The sequence below is a fragment of the Acanthochromis polyacanthus genome, chromosome 2 (genome assembly GCF_021347895.1).
Source record: "Acanthochromis polyacanthus isolate Apoly-LR-REF ecotype Palm Island chromosome 2, KAUST_Apoly_ChrSc, whole genome shotgun sequence".
Classification (NCBI taxonomy): Eukaryota; Metazoa; Chordata; class Actinopteri; family Pomacentridae; genus Acanthochromis; species Acanthochromis polyacanthus.
Genome location: NC_067114.1, coordinates 23,251,827 through 23,269,681, shown reverse-complemented (window position 1 = coordinate 23,269,681; position 17,855 = coordinate 23,251,827). Strand labels below are relative to the sequence as shown.

Below are 17,855 nucleotides of genomic sequence, written 5' to 3'. Positions count from 1 at the left end.
TATATTGCCTGGCTCCATGCCTCCAGCCGGGACATGGTTGTTTGGGATCCCGCCAGTTGTCCAACACCTTCCTCTTCCTCAACGCCCAGCCATCAGCCGTCTTGGTCTGAGGTGGTAGTCCACGGCCTAAGCCGGCGTTCAGATGGGGCTGTCTCACCTCCTGGATTGAGCCTTTCCAATAACTATGTGCCCCTGTCTGATGACGATCTGGTCCACCGGGCTGATGCACCTGAACAGGGCCGGACTGGGAAAGAAATTCAGGCCAGGAGATTTCCAATCAGTCAGGCCACTTCCGCCACCGCAAGGGTTGTGTCATGTGGGATAATGCACCAAAATTTTGTTTTTTTTCCTTCCAGAAATATGCCTTTTACAGTTATGTTATAGCAATTACAACACTACTAAACAGACAGTAAGTCTATTAAACACAACCATAACGACAGCTCCATACAGTCCAGTACTTTTCTCTTCTGTAATCTCTTCACTACCCTCACCAATTTTTCCAATGTTTTCCTTTTCCTATTATTTATATAACATATGGAATTAAAAATATATATATATAATTTTGTCAGCAAATCATTTAGATGTCAGCTGGTCATAGCTAATAGTATATGCAAACACCAATGTTCATTTTATAACTGAAAATTGTAAGTCAACTGCCTATCCTACCTGAAGAGGGGGTCTCAAACGTTTTCAGGCTTCCTGCAACCCACCTGACACCTGTGCGGCCAGCGGTGTATCTGTGACTTCCTGCTCCAAAGACCCGGCATCTATGGGCCCGGAGGCTCCCCCTCTGCTGCTGTACACTCTGCTGGATCGGCGTCCCCACCGGTAGCAGCTGTCATCCTGGGCCTCGGCCTCTGCTTCACGCCAGAGGCTTCTAAAGGAGGCTGTACGAAGGTGTTCTGGAAGCCTCCACTGTCCTGGCATGATCATGGATCCTCGTCCCAGAGATGAGGCTGCTACTGGCCATAGTGGTCATCACCACCCGGAGCCTGCGGAGCTCCCCTCCGTCGGATCGGGCACTACCATCGGCACAGGGACCGCCTTCCCTCCCACTGAGCGGCCCACCTCGGCACTACGGCGGATGGACACACGTCCACCTCCGGCTCCTCTCCCTGCCCATCTCCCGAGGATGCCAGTGGAGCATTTCCCAGCTCCTGATGGTGGCCCTGCTGGCTTGCCCCACCTGTCACCTCATCCTGTGTTCAGTCACACAACTCTCATCATCGGCGACAGCATTGTCAGAAACATCAGTTTTTTTTCAACGCCACCACACGGTGTTTTCCTGGCGCCACCATTGCCGTTATCCTGGACAAACTCCCTGAGCTACTACAGTCCCTCCAATCCTCCATATGCCGTATGATAATTCACGTTGGCACAAACGACATGACCCGGCGACAGTCTGAGTTGACGAAACAGGATTTTATGGACCTCTTCAGCCATCTGAACAGCTGTGGTGAGTCGGTGTTCATTAGCGGGCCCATACTGACTCTGTCTGTCGGTGCCGAGCGCTTCTCCAGACTCCTCAGTTTGAGCAACTGGCTCCGGCACACCTGCACAGCTCACAACCTGAATTTTATTGACATTTTTAATCTCTTCTGGAACCGCCCTGGTTTTTATCTTCACGACGGACTGCATCGGAGCACACTGGGCAGCTTGGTTTTACCAGCAAACATTCTCCACATGGTTCAATCAACACCAGCTGACTGACTGCCCATAAGCCACGCCCCCTCACCACACACTTCACCTCTGCCCACAGAAACACATAGACATACAAAGAGTGTGTAGTTGTGTACATATATGTTTATATGGAGGGAGGGAGGGAGGGATGGGTTTTCTTGTTTTTAATGTTTTTAAATGTTGTACAGCACTTTGTGTTGCATTTTTAAATTGTATGAAAAGTGCTATATAAATAAAGATTGATTGATTGATTGATTGATTGATTGATTGATTGATTGATTGATTGATTGATTGATTGATTGATTGATTGATTGGGGGGCTGCTGGGGGGGGGGGGGCATGGATCAGTGGATAGAGTGGCCGTCTTGCAACCGAAGGGTTGCCGGTTCGATCCTCGCCCTGTCGTGCTCGAGGTGTCCCTGAGCAAGACACCTAACCACGAATTGCTCCTGATGGGTCGTGGTTAGCGCCTTGCGTGGCAGCTTCCGCCATCAGTGTGTGAATGTGTCTGTGAATGGGTGAATGTGAAGTATAATGTAAAGCGCTTTGGGTACCTTGCAGGTATAGTAAAGCGCTATATAAATACAGGCCATTTACCATTTACAGACCATTGATTGATTAATCAGAAAACAAGTCCATTGAAATTGCAGCAGGACCTAATTCAAAGAAGTGAAAGTAAGAAGAGAGTATAAGCATGCATCTTTTAATTTTATAATGATATGGATATGGACAATTCTGTTGATTCCATGCTGTAAATGTGTTGTTACATGTGCTTTTTATGCACACACTGGCCACTTTATTAGACACAACTGCACAATAGTAATGCAATCCAAACATCTCTTCTGACATAGTCTATTTTTATGATGATCAATGGCATGTTTTGATGTATGTAAATAAAGAGGATGAAATATAATATTCATCTCCCAAAATAATGAAAAGTTATAAACTATGGCCTCTGTAATAGACATCTAACTCAGTTCACAGTGTTACAACAATGTCAGCAATACTCGGAGCTTTATATTTTTCATAAAGGCAGTATTTATGGTTGAGCTGTTGTACTGAACTGCAATAGATTTCACATACAAAAAAGGAAGATAAAAATACACTTAACGTGTTCTAATAGTAGAACTGAGATGCCCACAGCATTCTCATAGTAAAAAGGCTCATGTGACATACTCACAATTTAGTAATATAAAAGGAGCTGCTAAAATCAACCACTTGCTTGAGGCCAAAACAAAACAAGGACGCTCTTTTCAAATCACTAAAATCAACACTGACAGGAATGCATGCGCTTCACACTTTGCTGACTCTATACTATATTGCCATTTTTTTGCACTGGACTTGGGGGTATGCAACTGAACGAAGGTTTATACACTTTTAAAAACGTCTCCAATAGCCAGAAACATCAGCCAGGTGTTTAGCTGACCTCAATGTTTTGTTCAAAAGTAAGGTGATGAAACTGTGGGGTGAGACCTGAAAAAAAAAAAAAAAACCCAAGCTGATTTCCTGTGATAAGATTACACTCTGTGGTTTTGTGCTGGCATTATGAATGACATGGAGGTGTAAAAGGTCAAACTCTGTTGAGAAAACAGTATAAAAGTGTAGCATCTTTTAACATTTCAGCTTCCCATGATGCTTTCATTGCTACCACCACTCTGACAGTGAAAGATGAAAACTGAGTGAACTGGTTAACTGAATGAGCCCAAAAGTCTGTCTCCTAAAAATTGCATTACTATACAGTGCATTCTCAGTTACATTTTCAAAGAAATATATTTTCTCTGGACTCTGCTTTTATGTGACATATCACAAAGATGTCTAATTAACACATTTTTGCCATTTCCTGTATTGCTTTTCAAATGTCGTTTCTTTTCAGCCAACTAATAATATATTAGATGTGACAGGTGAAGAGTCAATCTGGTAACCTATAAAAAGGAGGAGAAGCTTTGAACATGCTGTGAAATCAAATGGGAAGTGAAAACAAACTTAAATATAAAACTCATGATCCAACATGACATACAAACCTATGTCTCCTGGGCAACAGTTGCTCTTCCTTCTTTCTGAGTGAAAGCATTTCTGACTACATCATACTGTTACCAAACAAGGAGTAAATTTGTTTCTTTCAAAATGTAATTGAGAATGCAGTGTAGTTGTATAGGAACAAAATTTCTTGCTGACATGATCGACTGGACTTCAGTTGCCTGGAAAATCCAGACTGACTTTATTTAGGTATTAATATAAATACAAATAAAGGCAGTCTGGCATTGTGATGATAAGAGACGATTTCAAAAAGGTGGGGCTAACGAATACAGCTTGAACGAGAAAGAACCAATCAGCGTAACACGGATGTGACACACAAACAAATCGACCTTGAAGTCCATGTAGTCCAAACAACAATGGCATGCAGCCGAGAAAGCGTAGCGGTGAATGATTACTGCCGTTTTTGTCACAAAAATCTGCGAATACATGGAGTACTCTCAAGTCCAACACTTATTTTTGAAAAGGCTACGCAACAAAAGACTCCTTCCGAACGATTAGCGGTGTTAGGAATAACGTTGTTAATGTTTGTGTTTGGTTACGGGAGGTGCGCAGGTGTTTTATGGGTAATCCAGGCGCTGAAGATGACGCAGCATTGACTCCCGCCTCCCGTGCTATGATTGGTCGTACCAAAACACGATTCAATTCGCCCAATGCCAAACTGATTCTCGTGTATCTCCTAACATGGAGATAGGAGATTACATGGAGATTCAGTTTGGATTTTCCAAGCTAGGAATTCAGTCTTCTAATGTTACGACTTCATTCAAAAAAGCAAAGATAATTAAAGTACGACTTTATTTACAGTGCAGTAAAAATGTGATTTTCTTCGCGTTTGTTCACCTAATGGTTTCTGGAAAGCCTCTAATTTATGTATAAACCAATGTAGTGTCATTCTGTTACAGTTACACTCAAAGAAATGTCGTGCTTTAATGGAATTTTGAAAAATACGGTGATACGACAGGCACTGGCACTGAACCAGTTCAGTCCAAATAATTTCAGTGAAGAACACATTGAAGAGTGTTGTGGCTTTATTTTATTATTATTTTTTTTTACAATGAACGGAAGTGTGTGTTTGCTGATTAAAAAGTCTCCTTGTACTGGTAACATGCACATAGTGACCAATCCCAACATTCATTGTAACTGTGCAGTATGCACAGACAACCAAACATTACAGCATAACATACACAAATAAGATTGAAGTGCATACATACACTCCTTTGTCCTGTCTGTTGTCTGGGTGTGAAGATGAGACAAACAGCAGGAAATGTGAAATAGCTCAGTATAAAACTGAACACTTATCTCCACTGAGCACAGAAGGTACCACTTTCTCATCCATTATACAACAACAACAAAGAACTTGTCCAGTGTACAAAGTTTACTTTCACTGTCACACAAAATTCTTCATATATATATATATATATATATATATATATATATATATATATATATATATACATATATGTATGTATATATATATATATATATATAATTATTGTGTGCATAAAGTTTGTATTTGAATCTTGGCTAAAACTAATTTCATTCTGCTGGAGTTGTAATGACTGTTGTGCTGAACTGAAATGATAGACTCTTGAGTACAGTCATCACAGTGTGAAGAGAGACAGAAATGTATTTCCTCTGTATCAAAGGTAGGGTTGCCTCTCCATAATAATCATGCTTATTCACAGAGAAATTCATTCTTGTTCTTTTTATGGCACTTTGTAGTGTGTATCTTTGCTTGCATGGATTGCTTACAGACTGACCTCAAGAACATTGATGTGGAAATGCAGTATAGTCAGTCAAAAACAGAATAAACGGGTTTTAGGGTGGCCTAACGGACAATTTGACATCCGAATGACAAGCTTCATCTGCACAACAGCAAATGTGAAATGGACTCCACTGTCACGTCAGCCCAAATAATGTCTGTCAAAGTGAAAAGTGCTTTTCATTTTAATGTTACAGCATCACAACAGTCCTTTACAGCAGGTAAATACTGTTTGGTTTTTTTTAATGCGGCCAGGTTTTTGTAGAAGTTAGTGGCTAAAATGTGATGCTGTTCAACAATAAAAAACAAGAATCTTCTCCATTAACTCTTTGGCAAGTTTGATACATACTGCACTGGCATCTCCTGCCTGCAAGAAACAGCCATAACCTCTGACTCCAAAGACAATTCTCTCCTCTGCTCCATTTTCAAATGTGGCCAAACTAACTATGAGTCATATACAGTAAATGGAAATATCCTAAATTTTAAGCTCCTTGGGGTTGACAAAAACTATATGCACTTACTGCTGAAACCATTCAGGGCTCCAAAATCCATATATTTGACTTTCATACATACTATCTGCCCTTGATAACTGCAGCCTGCAGTCACTCCTCTACCAGAGTCACAGTGGACTCAGTACTTTTCAGCCTGTGTATACTTTTGGTACATTTCTTTTGGTAAATGTAGTTCCACACTTTCCTCTCATGCATCTCTTCTTTGTGTCTCCGATCCTCCCAGTAGGGAAGCAAGAGAGGCCTGAGGATGTGTATTTGCTTTTTTCTACTCTGAAAACCAACAAAATTTGTTATTTGGCATGGACAAACTTGCGCAGTGTTAGTGTCTTGAAAACCAAAGTATTCCTACTCTGGGTGGACAAGTGTTGAAAATATAAAATCAGCAAACCCCACTGGACTTCTGTTGTGGCTGATTAATCCCCAAATGCAAACTTTTCTGTCAGTAAAATGCTGCTGATGGTGATTTTCTTTCAGCAAGCAACACAAAAATCAGTTTCTCTCTTTCAACACCAATACAAATGCAGCATTTAGGCTTACTTTTTTATTTATATGCTTCATTATTTTGCACCATTTGTCTCTATGTTGATTTTTTTTTAAGTCCTCTTTGTCATTATTTCTTGCCGTGATTATGTAGTGAAGTCCCTCAGGATTTCTGTTTTATCGACTTATCTGTATGTCTTGCCGTATTTTTTTATCTGTTCATTTTTATCATCTCTATCAAAAAGAAACAAAATCTTGACAGAAATAACTGTATGTCACATTTGTGTTTTGGCACTCATTTACAGCTTATTCACAGGTTCTGGTTTTAGCACAGGGTGCAGTGTGAAAGTCGGGTTCTTGACATCACTGAAATGGAGCCAGTTTTATTTCCTGCAATGGCAACACATGTTTGAATAGTAACCAAAGCTCATTTGCATATTAATTTGAAGACAGATGCTACGCGGTCTTTCCGCTGTATGAACAGACCTCAGAGCTGGTCTGCATTCATGCCAGTCCAACTGGAATTGTGTTTACCAAACTGTATCCTTGCAAACAGAACACAGATTTCTTTATTTGGAGGAATTACGTGTTTGCTCATCTTGTCTCTATGTTGAATTTCTAAACAGCTTTAATTCTTCAGAATTCATGGATTTTTCTTTTCAACTTAAAATTAAATATTAAAATACTTGAATAGTCTATAAACATCTTAATATCAGGAGTGAACTTTCTAATGTGCTCATTATAAGACAACATTATACTTTATTTTTGTGGGTGAAAAAGAATCACACTCGTAAAATGACGATCTTGAAGTCAGAGTCTCTTTATTCAGACAGTGCAGAAAGTCTCCTACAACACCAAGTTATGGGAGAAGAACTCCCCGAACAAAAAGGATGACAGCATTACACACTGGCATCATGTTGTTTAGCTACGTGTAAGTTCTCTCTGTTCTGGAAAGCTTCTCTTTGTCCTGGCATGGGAAGACATCTCTAAATTCTTATCTTATTTGGCATAGGGATGTAACTCTCTCTTCAAGGCCACCTGCACAGTCTCACAGCCTTTTAGAGTCCTGCAAAACAAGTAACACAATCTTCAACCAAGTCAAACAATCTTCAGTATTTTTCCATCACTTTTTTCATTCTTCAAGTCATTAAATACTAGCAGCAGCACTGCAATATAAAAATTCTCAAACACAAGGAAAAGTCCCACAAAATGTAACAAAACTGACTTGTAATAGTATTAATAGTTTAGAAAACCCACTCCTGTGATGTTATACTATTATATATTAATTTACAGAATTCTTATTACTGATGTATAAACATGTTGAACTTGTCACGAGTAATTAGTTTTCATTATTTTACATACTATTGTATAATTTAACCTATCATGTTTTAGAATTATATCTCATGTTTTGGATGTAAATTTTTAATAATTATATACTAACGCTATCAAGAATGCATAAAGCAGTATAAAACAGAGTAGCTCAGATGTGTACTGAAGTCCATTACGTGAATAAGTGTTAGTTGCTGGTCTGTAGCGTAGCCTGGCCAGAATGGTCAAGGAAGGTGGTAGACGGACAGACTCAGCAGACTTAAGTGCTAAAGAGGTCCAGATTTTATTTTACAATGCTTCTCCATTGACAAGAAATTTAAAGTTACAAAACAATACAAAAGAATTTGCAACGAAAAATAATTTCAAAATGAACGTATGGCTACTCAACAGAAAAACAAATGTTGCATTGTGGCAGCACAGCTTCACTATACTCGAGGCAGCAAAATCTTTACTCCTTATATAGGGCGTTCAATTCACACCTTGAGTTCTACCATGATACAGCAGGGTGATCTACTATTTTCCCTTGATGCAAACAACTCGGTGAACAGCATAACTGCACCCACTACAAACCTAAAGGAATTTCTAAATGTCTTCCTGAAAGTTGCATGTGTAAAAGCATTACTACTTGATGCATTGAAATACAAAAGAAACATTAATCCAAAGGAAAAAACCCTCCACTTGGTCTGGTCTGACAATGTCATACTGACATCAGCAACACCATAAATTCAGGAAGTGCAGGGTCAGCCTCCACCCAAACACTAGTCCTGCATGGTGAACGAGAAGAAAGGAACAAAGAAAAGTAGGTATGAACAAAGGAACAAGCAATTCAACAACATTTGACCTGTAACTTAATAAAGGATAACTGAAACTATTTATGGCTGTGTGTTTTCTTTAACCCTCCATATGATGGCTGTACACCATAACATATTATTAATACAAACAAACCTGGGATAGGAACTGCTGCAGTATCACACTAGCATGGTTTAATTAAAGCAAAATACACACTTGGATGTTTTATATAGTGTAATGTCAAAGATGAAAATCTGAAGAGACAAGTGATGAGGTGAATTGAGAGTTCTCACCTACTTTGTCACATGGTCAAGCACTACCAGTTACTCTACTGTATGAATTTGATGCTGCAGTACTGTTATAAAGATGGAAAACTCCGAAAATCCTAATCCCATTTTCTTTGATTTTCCTCAGAACCTATCACATTAGCGTCTGATTGTGCTGCATCATGCTGTGGATGAAGTGGAAGATGATGGTGGACTCCCTGCGTGGACGGAGAAGGAGGCTGCCCTGTTCCCTTTGGTTCGTCCTGCTGTTCGCTGCTGGAGGTCTGGTTCTCTTCATCCACCAGCAGGACCTGTCAGAGATGGTCCAGCAACAAGGCCCAGGTTAGTCTCTACTTCACTTAGAACAGCAGAAGGTCTAACTGGTACAGCTTTTGAAGGCTGGGGCTTCACACTGGGCATTTTTTTTAGCGTTTTGCAGCATTTTCTCAGCAGACTGGCAAGCCTTCATATCAGCTGTCATTGGTTTAAGTTTTTCTTACATATTTCAGCAAAAATACAGGGAAAAAAGACACAACCAATACTGTAATATTGCAGATGTAACCACAACTGCAGCCATAATCCAAGCAATAATCCACAGACATGGCTTTAACCACTGCAGCCAGGAAGAGCAGTGACAGTTATGGTCCAACCAATAGATATGTGGTGTCGGAGATAATCCGTTTGAAAGCAATAATGAGCAATAAAAGCATAAAGTGTCACAATATCCCTTCTTTCTGTAGCATTTGCTGTGTGGTTTCCGAGACTGACAGTGTTGTGTAACTGGACTGGAACGGCGTGTTAACACTTCCAGTGGATCAGGGGGAGAACAAATTACCACGCACCACAAAAGTAGTTCGCAAACAAACAGAATCTATGAGATTGTTTCAACAGACGGTGGAAATCTTTCAAAAATAATTTGGCTCATTAGAGATTCTGAATGCATACAGCTTAGCAGAATAAATTATCAGGTAAATCTTTAAAATGCACCGGAAAACTGCATGTGCATCATATTTGTTGGCTGTGTTAATGAGTTTGGCAATGGAATACACTGACTACATGATAATGACTTGCTCATTATCTGCTCGATACATCTGCACACATTTCTGTCGCAGGCTAACCAAAATTACAAGCCATACAAAGAGTATAGCTTCATAATTTTGCAAAAATAATAATGATGTGACCGTAGTGAACATACACACACACACACAAGTGCACTCATTAATGCACAGAAAGACAAGTCTTACACAAAAGCCTAAAAATACACACATGCAAGTATACACAGAAAGACATGAGCACATACAGAGGTAAGCTTGTGTTTGGACACCCACAGGTAAAGCAATGCACCTAAGAACCTCAAGCCCACAAGTGCACACAAGTAAACACATGCAAACAGAAGGAGCACACACATGAGTACATGTGCATGCATAAAAGCAATCATTCTGTCAATGTAAAATACAGCACACCCACTATATGTACGCTCACACATTAAAAATTAAACAATAGATTGTGCGTTTGTTATTATTGTATATTATTTGTTGCATGCTGTATTCACATTTAACCAGGGCGCATGGTGTAAGAGTAGTTGTTCCCCATATTCTGCCATTTTCATTCCAGCTCAGAGGGCATGTGGTCGGTTTCCAATCCTCCTCCAGGAGAAGGCCGTACATTCAATTTCCAAATGAGTCAAATCTTTGTCCCTGTAAAGCGACCCTGTGTGCTTCTGCTCGGCACTCAGCATTAAGGGGATTGAGGTTTAAGCAGCCATGATGGACGGAGTGTCCTGATCGTGTAAAACTAAGCTGCTTCATGTCTCAGAAACAAGAGATCAGCTGCTTGCTTATGCACATCTTTGGCTTGTACTACACTTTCAGCCAAATGATGAGAGTGGCATCAGTTGCATGCGGACCAGCTCCTGATTTCAACTAAGGTGTTTTTATACACATCACAGACTCATTTGGACTGCAGGAACCGTCACCTAGAGAACCAATACCCAGATAACTTGAAAGGACACACAAATTTAAAGTAAATAAACAAATGAAAATAAGGGAGCTGTAATGAATTTCGAATGTGTTTGCAGTGATCAGAAATAATACTGGTAAGCTGGCCAAGGAGGCACTTTGGAGATAAAATCATCACCAGAGAACCTCAGAGTCAGAGAAGCTGCAATCCGCTGAGTATCTGCACTATCATGTGTCAACAGCAATGTGAATCATTATGACTATGAGCAGTGTCACACTCCACAGCAATAAGAGCCACTTAGCCAGATTGGTATCTCTCCAACCCTCTATTCCCCTGATTGTCAGATGCTTTCAGGCGCAGTGTCAGGTAAAAAAAAAACGGCCATTCATAATGACACAAACACAAGCAGGACATACACTGAAGCACATAAGCAAGTTGAACATTATGTACAAACATACAAACCATGACAACCAGTATTTAATATTCATGACAAATATCCGACCAAAACTTGTAAGAGCGGGCAAGAAATTGGTTCATGTAGTCAAGGATTACAAGAACCAGATGCAACACAAAATCAAAAGCCCAACACTACCTCACATGTTACATCTCTGTAAAGCTCAACAACATTCTCTTTTATGTTTAGAAATAAATGGATTTCCTCCCAGAAAGGTGAGGCTATGATGTGGGAGGGAATGTTTCCAGTTTCAAAGAGCCACAAAGGATTTTCATCTAAAAGACCAGGGTCCACATCCCTTTCTGGGTTATCACGGTGACGAGTTCTGCCTTATCTAATATGCTGTGACTGATTGGTTCAAAAGGAATGACAGTAAAGCGATAAAATAAATGGGAGAGATCTGTGGAAACAGCACAAACAAACATGATCTTAAAACACAACTGAAAATGTAGACAGGACTGGAAAGTCTCACGAACTGTCACAGAAGTGGACTGAATGACTATAATGGAGCAACATTTTTCAATAAAAGCAAATATCAGTGTTACCAGTGGCAGTGGAGGCAGTTCATTTAAATGGGAAATCTCATTTTGGGCTTTTCAAAATAATAATATTTCCTTGTATTTTGTTCAATATTCTCTTTGTGTATTTTATGTTTGCACACAAACGTCTTGACTAAAACAAGATGTGTTAATTACCAGATTTCTATAATTTTATTACATGAGAAAAAAAGGGCAAAAGAATGCACACACAACTTGCAAATACAGTAAAACAAAGATGAACTGTTGCAGATGTTTATAGCTGCAGGGAAATTATTTTACTGCTCACCCAAATTTAGCTAATCTGGGCTTTGTTTGAGACCTGTATGATAGTCTGTCTGCTAGTGCTGCACACTGCAACATTCTTTCTGCAGCATCATAATTTACATTACATATATACAGTAGATATTGTAATTCTGGTGGATTAAGCCCCTCAGCTGCCTCCAAGCTGCCACCTCTGCCTATTTCACTCCTTCAGCTACAGTGGCACTTATTCCTGTTACCTTGTGGGTAAAAGACAGCTGAGTTGTGTATAAAAGAGCTTACTGGTATCATAGTGTCAACTCATACAGTGCTGCACACAGCTTCTCATCTCTTTACTACGTGTGAGCGAGCGATGGACTTTAATTTAGCTTTACATGCTGTCTTATGAACAGCTGTCTGGAGGAAACACGCCTCACCAGCTGACATCACGGTTTGGCAGATGCACACCTGAAATCATAGTTACCAGGCGACAACATAATTTGATCTACGTCATATTTATGTGATTATTTGGAGCCTAGAGTGGATTGATTTCTCAGTTTGTGAGTAGAAGTGCTGCAATATTCGCAGTTGCTGTTACCTGTAACAAACTGTTAATGAGGAAAATTCATATCCACCTGACATTTTGTACTGATTTCATATCGAGCATTTGTGCTACTACTTTCGTGTGTTAAGACCGATTGGCAAAAAAAAAAGTATGAGGAAGTATAAACGTACAGTGCAGCCTAGAATGCCACAACGCAGAAAAAGCAGGGGTTTGATATGACATCCTCCTGTGGGACTTTAGGGAATCATTCTACAACTTCACCTTGAAGTTGTGGTTGGAAGGAAACTCTCCATATCCTCACTACCTGTTTAACACTGCAGTAGGCAGAAACTTAAAATATGCAAAAATGGAAAAAAGGGATAACAACAAGCCACAAATTGAAAATATTCTGCCCTCCTCCTGCAGCTCTTCCCTCTCCTCTCTCTGTTCTAAGTCCCTCCCACCAGACGAGGAAGGGTTTCAAATGCACAAAGATAGTAAAAATGCAAATCAACACTCATTTGTGACTTAATCTGTAATGGAATGAAACTCCACTCTTCCAGTGAAAGTCCTCCATCTATCCCATTGCACGATGCATCCTGTTCTAATCATGGATGTTTTTGCTATTTTACTAACTCATCTGAGAGATAAAAGGTGAAACTTCCCATCGGAGGATAGACCTTCTAAAGCCGGGAAAAAAAGCCAGACCAAGTTGCTGAAGTCTAGTTTCTTCTTAGACCATTTGGATTATAATATACTAAAAGAGTAGGAATGACAAGAGTATGGGATTTTTACCCAATGATGGCACAAAAAAAAAAAAACACACACCTGCCATCCCTAGATTTAATGGCAACAACATCATCTTTGCCAGCATAGAGAACATGGTTGACTATTTTCAAGACATTAAGAAAAATGAAGGCACTTTATTTTTTTTACTGATACACTGTGTGGGGCCCATTAGATCATTAGGGACCAAGTACTTTATTTCTGTTCAGATGCAGGTTAAGTTCATGTTGATGTTACCCTAGATGGCAATTTAATGAAAAGTTTTTTTCAATTATCTGTTTCTACATTGTAAATGGTAATATGTTACAGACAAGTTCTTAATTTAGGCATCAAGCAGAGTTTCATTTGCTTAATTGAAGATCCGTGGTTTTTAAATAAATTTGGTAGGCACTGGATAAAACAAAATAAGGCTGACATATCTGCAGACATTCACTAGCCTAGCCATGCTAGACCCCATGTTTCTGACGGCACAAGGGTCTAGGGAAGCTTGACAGGGAGGGAGGCGGGCTAAAAGGTTGTCTATCAAATCCCTCTGCAGCAGTTGGGTAGGTATACAACCAATCAACGCAACGAATAGGCTGACATAGTTCCTAGAGCACCGGCGGATTGTGGCTAAGTCCCATTAGCTTCCCAACCAGCGGAGCCGCGGAGCCAACTGGTATATTAAGGATTTGCCATATCCCATCGGCATAAGTCCAAATACGTCTTTCTTCTCAATGAAACACTTCAGTGCCGTCCTTTGTTTATCTTTCAAGTTGAATTTTAGTTTCAAATCTTCAAGGGCTGTGGCCAAATCCGAGTCAAAAGATAACTGTTTATTGTGCGCCGGTTGTTTCTGTCAGAATCGTCACGCCTCTGTCGTCACTTCGTTACGCCCGCCTTCTGACTCTACACTTCATGGTGATTGGTCCGGCCAGTTTTAGGAGAATCCAGCCTGGAGCCTTATGGAGGGTAACTAGACCCACCCTGGCAGAGAATTAAATTCTAGGCGAGGCTAGACATTCACTGCATCAGTACTAAAATTTGCATAGGAGAAACAAATTAGCATCGACTCACTATCGTCATAGCCTGAATACAACAGCCTTGAGCCAAGCAAGGTCTTAAGACTCACAACTTCATCAACTGATCGTAATTTTGGTGGCACTGTTGATTATTTAGGTGTGAATGAATGCTAACAAGAGACAGTAGCGTTTCATGAACCCATTAGGTCCCAAAACAAGAAATGCTGGCACTCTTATGTATGTTTAGAGACTTATGTCCTATGAGTTAATAGTTTCTCTCATTTTTAATTAGTCACCATTTTTCAAAAACCGAGTAAATGTCTTATGATAAGTTTTGCAGCCTAAGCACCTCTTTTTTATCCCTTCTACTGTATCACTACTTCAGATATTGAAGTAAGAATTTCGCTTCACTAAATCATGCATGAGAGACTGTATGCTGTATACAGAACACAGTGGCAACACAGTCTTCCCAGCCCCCTCGCTGAAGCACAATGAGCAAGCAGTATCTTTGCCTTAAGCTATGGTGCTTCACCCTAGCAGAAGCTCATATCTAATAGAGCCAAGTTATAATACATTGGGTGTCAGCTTTTATCTGCCTCCCCCTCCTTTTCCACCTCTTTATTTGGCTTGCAGTGGACTTGGGAGCTTTGTATCCTATGGTTTAGATGGCTCGCACAGTGGTAGTTGAGAAAAGTGCACTATAAAAGACAACAGTCACCCCGTGGTCTCCACCAAGTAATTGTTTAAGGACAATTGGAAGAAGAGCCGCCAGTTTCTCAGCGAGACACCTGAAGAGCGAGCAGTTCAGATAAATTGTCTGCACAAATTTACACCTCTGGGCATTTTTCAGATGAGTGTGGCAGAAAGGACCAACTGCTGGAGTGGAAGGTCGGCATGTGTGTCGCCTCACAGACCCCAACACGGAGCAATCCATAAATGGAGGAAAGAAGCAGAAGCTGCATTGTATGTGTGTCAGTGAAAAAACAAAGCAAGCAACTGCATTGTAAGCATTGTAGCTGATAACTTTAAATAAAAGTAGGCTACAGTAGTGCAGTTAAGCATTTCTGTGTATGGGCTTATACTACACACACAACATACCCACTTTAGTCATTTACTCAAAAGTAGTGCACATTTTATTTTAATTGAATAATATATTTCAAAAAATATTGAAAACCTTGGATTGTATTGAAAACAATTTCAAATGCAAACCTCACCATCTCCCCTGTCGGGTTAGACTTTAAAAAATGCCTCCAGGCACAAACACAACTTCAACAAGTGTGACATGGTAAGAAATGGATTTCTTGTTTTTCATAGAGATACAGTTTTGTGTTTATTTTTCCAACATGTGCTCTGTATTTGTAGAGTGAATATGTCATTAAACAACATTGTTTTGACCATCGTAGCTCGTGACGCCATGTTAGTTTAAAGGGGGGAAGGCAGTTTTGATATTTGATGGCTCTGAGATTTGAAAGAATTATCCACTTCTTGTTAAAGAGATGAGTTTGCTTGAATTTTCACTCTGCCATCTATGTCGCTATATCCATCAGCTTCCAGCTGCAGCATGTAGAGGTCAACATCTCAGAGCACTGATCAGCTGTAGCACTTGCAAACACTGCATGGACCAAATTAAAACAAGAAAAGCCGTGAACATGCATATTACTGGAAGCACAACCAAAACTTATATTTAGTTGCTGAGAATGGCTAAAGACTCTGGACAGGTGTGAATGACTTACATAGCATCCACACAACACAAAATAACACAATGCTACTGATCAGTATTAGTAGTTATGATGTCTTAAATGTACATACGATGAGTTTGAAACATGAAAAGGTTCACTTGTTAGAATCACCAGACTCTACATGAATGTTTCAATTTCTTCTGGCTTGCTGTTTGCTTTTTCAATCTCTAACTTTTACTGAGTGTGCTCACCCTTATTGTCCCATATTGTTGTTTTTAGGTTGGAGTAGACAATTGTTTTGAGTGAAAACGCTATAACCACCCACTCTGTGCTACCTGTTCAGTACCGAATACAAGTCAGACACTGCGAGTTACTTAGTGTTGAACACGGTGAGTCATTTAGAAATGAAAGAGCCAGGTATTTTGTCAGGAGTTGGTGAAGTAAATATTAAATGAAGGCTTTAAGTTACTCTGTCTTGCCTTGACTATTTTTATACAATTCACTAGGTGGCTAGGGTGGATGTTAAAAAGTTGTTCTAGTGGAAAAGATGTCATCAATACCTTTGATTTTGTTCCATACTGAGTGGCTGACATCTACTGTAACTGAGTGGGATGCTGGGAAAGGCCAAGGTTTCAAAATGTCACTCTGCACTGACTGCCTTTCCATGAGTAAAGTAAAAACACTTCTTTCCTTTGAATGCCACGATAAATTTACGTCTATGATACAGCCCAGTCACATCAACTACTAAGAATATAAAGTAGATGTAAAAGGTCCATATTTAGTGATGCAACATTTAGGCAGAATGCCGTACAGTAAGCTGGTAGCTACAGAGCAAGCAGTGTTCAATAAAACAGTGAAGTAATGTTTCCTCGAGAATTCTGATAAATGTTAGGAGACAAGCAGACAAAACATTACAAGTACAGGAGGTTAACACTTGGAAGATACTGCACTGGGGAAAGCATAAAGACAGAAGAGGAAATGGAATGAAGACAAACAACATCTTTAGATACACACTAGAGAGTAGTAGTAGAGACTAGTTGTTTGGGCTATGATCATGTCAAGTGTCTTCTAAAATAGTACGCTTTTCTGCATTCAGGTCATCTCGGGTAAAATAAATGGAAATAAGGAATAGAATTAATGCCTGTCCACCGGTGCCTTACTCAGACTCCCCATTCCTCCCTCTCTGTCCACATGGAGGCCGCCAGGAACTGGGCATATTGTTTCACGCTCTAAGGAAAAATTTGATCTCTCTGTCAGAGGTCCAGTAATCCCTTAAGCCTTGTCTGTTTGCATAGTCCAATTTAGCTGTCTCTTAATGTAATTAAATTGTGCTGATGACCCTCCGAACAGTAGAACTGCACTGTGCATGTAAACAAATCCACCAATAAATGTGGAAAAATCTCAGTGTTATTTTACCCTGCTTTTCCATTCTTTCATGTGTGCATGCAAAGCTCCTTTAACAAAGCCTGTTTGTGTTGTGCTGGCACAAACTCCCCCCATTCCTCCCAAAGCAGGAAGATTGAAAAGCATTGGAAAGCAATACTTGGCAAAGCCAACTCTATCACAGGGCTTTTACACAACCTTAAGTACAGTATTCCCCCCCTGAAAACAAGGGGTATTCTGTCTCTAGAGCATAAGTATGACAACATACCTTAATTAGAATGTTAAAGCAGTGCAAGCCAAGCTTTGCCATCCTGCTCAGTGTTGGGATCACATGACATCCTACATGGGGCATGGGTGTCCCAGCAACTATTAAAGCAACCACTGTTCTAACATTGGTCTGCCTTTTCCTCTTCACCTCA

The 17,855-nt window shown here is 40.1% G+C and overlaps 1 protein-coding gene across 1 annotated transcript in view; it reads left to right on the top strand.

The window, feature by feature from the left end:
- The window catches only part of LOC110954224 (carbohydrate sulfotransferase 8-like), a 199,712-nt gene that overhangs the window by 52,271 nt on the left and 129,586 nt on the right, over nucleotides 1–17,855 (top strand). Inside the window, exon 2 of the mRNA XM_022198698.2 lies at nucleotides 9,000–9,193. Coding sequence (XP_022054390.1) covers nucleotides 9,034–9,193 — 160 coding nt within the window. The 5' untranslated portion in view covers nucleotides 9,000–9,033. The remainder of the gene's footprint in view (nucleotides 1–8,999; nucleotides 9,194–17,855) is intronic.